This window comes from Propithecus coquereli, unplaced genomic scaffold (genome assembly GCF_000956105.1).
Source record: "Propithecus coquereli isolate 6110/MARCELLA unplaced genomic scaffold, Pcoq_1.0 Scaffold588, whole genome shotgun sequence".
Classification (NCBI taxonomy): domain Eukaryota; kingdom Metazoa; phylum Chordata; class Mammalia; order Primates; family Indriidae; genus Propithecus; species Propithecus coquereli.
The window spans coordinates 251,792-254,480 of NW_012151818.1; the positions used below are offsets into that span (position 1 = coordinate 251,792).

Sequence of the window (2,689 nt, forward strand, 5' to 3'; positions counted from 1 at the left end):
ATGGGGAACGGGGCGGGGGCCTCAGCCCGAGGACGGAGGGGCGGGGGTCGGGGTTGGGGAGCATCTTCCCTCGCCTGGAGCCCCGGAGTCCATGCAGCTTTCGCAAGCCGAGAGGCCCTGAGAGTATGCCCGGTCCAGCCCTGAGACTTAACACAGGCCCAGAGAGGCTGAGACACCTGCCCGAGGTCACACAGCAGTCGGTAGCAGAGCCACAGTTCTGCCAGCCCTGAAGGTGAGGGGCTCTTGGCTTTCGCTTTGGTGCCCCCAAAGGTGACAGCCGGGGCAGAGGTTTGCGCAGGAATCCGAGACGCCGGGGGCACAGGGCAAGCCGGCCGCAGGCACGAAGCGCCCCCGAGGAGGGCACCAAGAGGCGGGACCCGGGGGACGGGGGCGGGGGTTCTGGCCCGGACCGGGAGGCCCGTATCCGCTCGGGGACCGTCCACCCCGCAGCGCACAAGCAACAGACCCGGGGAGGGGAGAACGGGCCTCGCCACCCCCGTCTGGTCCCCCGAGGGTCGTTTTCCGGGGTCCCCGTGGTGAGGCCGCAGTGGGCGCCCCCTGCTCGCCTGAGACCCCAAAGCCAGGCCCGGCCTCCGCCACCCCGGCGGCCACGGCCCGGACCACGGCGGGGTCTGGGCCCTTCTCGAAACTAAAAGGGTTTGAAATCGAGGGAAATGACTTCTAGGGGCGCTGGCGCTTCCAGCTTTCAAGTGGGAATAAACGTCCTCGAGTGACCCCGTCTCCACCGGGCGGGACAGAGAGAGGCCGTCCTGTCTTCCGTCTGTCTGTCTGTCTTTCCCTCTGTTCCTCTCCCTCCTTGGCTGGTCCGGGTGGCGGACAGGAGCCGTCCTCTGCTCCCTGTTTCCGTGGCTTCACCGGAATGAATGGCAGGTGGACAGAACCTTCTGGGTCTTTTGTCCCCAGTCGACTCCCTCGCGGGCGGGTCGGTGGCCACACGGTCCCACGAACGCGGCAGGAGGGGCCGGGACCCTCAGCATTACAGGGTCCCGGAACCGGCGAGCCCCAGACACCAGAAGTCTGCGGAAGAGTCCGGAAGAGCCGGGCTCCCGCCCAGAGCGGCGTCGTCTCCGGGGACAGGGGGAAGCCGACTCCCTGAGCCAGCCTGGGCCTGACGCCTGGACTCCTGACTGCGCCGGGGGCATCCGGCGCCCACTTGCTTACCTCCCGTGACGGGGAGCTCACTCCTCCCTGGCAGCTCGTTCCAGCTCCGTGGCTGGAACGTGGGGAGAATGGTCCGGAACCCAGCTGGGACGCTGGGTCTTTGTCACACCTGGGACCTCTCCCTGCAGGGACCTGGGGCACCCCCGGCGTCTCGCTCCTCTGGGCATCCTGGAGACCCGGCTCGGAAAGAGACTCCAGCCGCGGTGGGGACCTCGCTGCCCGGCGCCCCGGTCACCACGGAACCGGGAACGGAGGCCGCGTCTCCTCCCCGGCTCAGGGTCCGCCGGGCCCGCGACCACCCGCTGCCGTCAGAGCATCTGGGGGCTGCCGGGGCCTGGCGCGCGGGGGGCCGTCCCGGTGCTCTGCGCCAGCGGGTCGCGGCCGATGACGAGGTCCAGCTCCTCGGCCGCCTCTGCCAGGAGGGGCACCGCCAGGCGGCAGTCGAAGTCCCGCGTGCGCACGCGGTTGACCTGCAGATGCCCAGGGGGACAGAGCGGGGACCGTGTCACCTCGACACGGCGGCCCGCCCGGCCTGACACGGCGCGTCTGCAGCACGAGACGCAGAGGACGCCCGGCCCCTGCGTCCTCCTCCGCTCGGGTCGGGCAGAGAAAGTCCCAGCCTGTGTTTTAGGATAAATACAGCAAAACCACACCGAGGGGAAGGAAAATAGCAGGGCGGGAAAGGGTGGCCCCGGGTGGCCCCAGGGGTGCCCTGCATTCCCCAGGCTCCCCTGAGCCGGGCCGGTCACACGCACGCGATAAACACGAGTTTGCGCAAGGCCAGCCCCTGGGGTCCGGCTGGTTCGTCCCCGCAGCAACTGAGGCCGACCCGGCTCACGGGACTGGTGGTGTCGTTGTGCCTCGTCCCCCGCCCTGGGGCTTGGAACGAGGCCACCCCCACCCCGGCGTTACCTGGAGGAGCCTGTCGAAGGGCCGGAGGCCCCCGCGTTGGGCCGGCCCGTCGGGGCGCAGGGTGTGCACGTAGACGCCCCTCTCCAGGAGGCCGTCGGAGACGCTGAAGCCGAAGTCTCTCCGCGTGGGGTCCTTGCGCAGGGTCACCTGGGAGCGGGAGAGGAGGAGGCCCCTGGAGCAGAGGCCCCGGCCCCTGCCTCCCGCAGGAACCGTCGCCAAACGGCCGGCTGCCCCCGCGAGGCAGTTTTTACACAGTGACCTGCGGAGGGCACCAGACGCCGGCCTCTCGCTCTCCCGCCTGTGATCCCAGCACCCTGGGAGGCCGAGGCGGGAGGATCGCTCGAGGTCAGGAGGTCAAGACCAGACTGGGCAACATAGCAAGACCCCGTCGCTACTAAAAATAGAAAGAAATTAGCTGGACAACTAAAAATATATAGAAAAAATTAGCCGGGCACGGTGGCACGTGCCTGTGGTCCCAGCTACTCGGGAGACCAAAGCTGGAGGATCACTCGAGGTCAGGAGTTCGAGACCAGCCTGAGCAAGAGCGAGACCCCGTCTCTACTAAAAATATAAAGAAATTAGCCGGACGACTAAA

General features: G+C 68.1%; 1 protein-coding gene across 1 annotated transcript in view; it reads right to left on the minus strand.

The window, feature by feature from the left end:
- Positions 1 to 1,490: 1,490 nt before the first annotated feature.
- The window catches only part of GRIP2 (glutamate receptor interacting protein 2), a 30,692-nt gene continuing 29,493 nt past the window's right edge, over positions 1,491 to 2,689 (minus strand). The window contains exons 21-22 of the mRNA XM_012658460.1: positions 2,095 to 2,241; positions 1,491 to 1,652 (exon numbers count right to left, since the gene is read on the minus strand). Coding sequence (XP_012513914.1) covers positions 1,491 to 1,652; positions 2,095 to 2,241 — 309 coding nt within the window. The remainder of the gene's footprint in view (positions 1,653 to 2,094; positions 2,242 to 2,689) is intronic.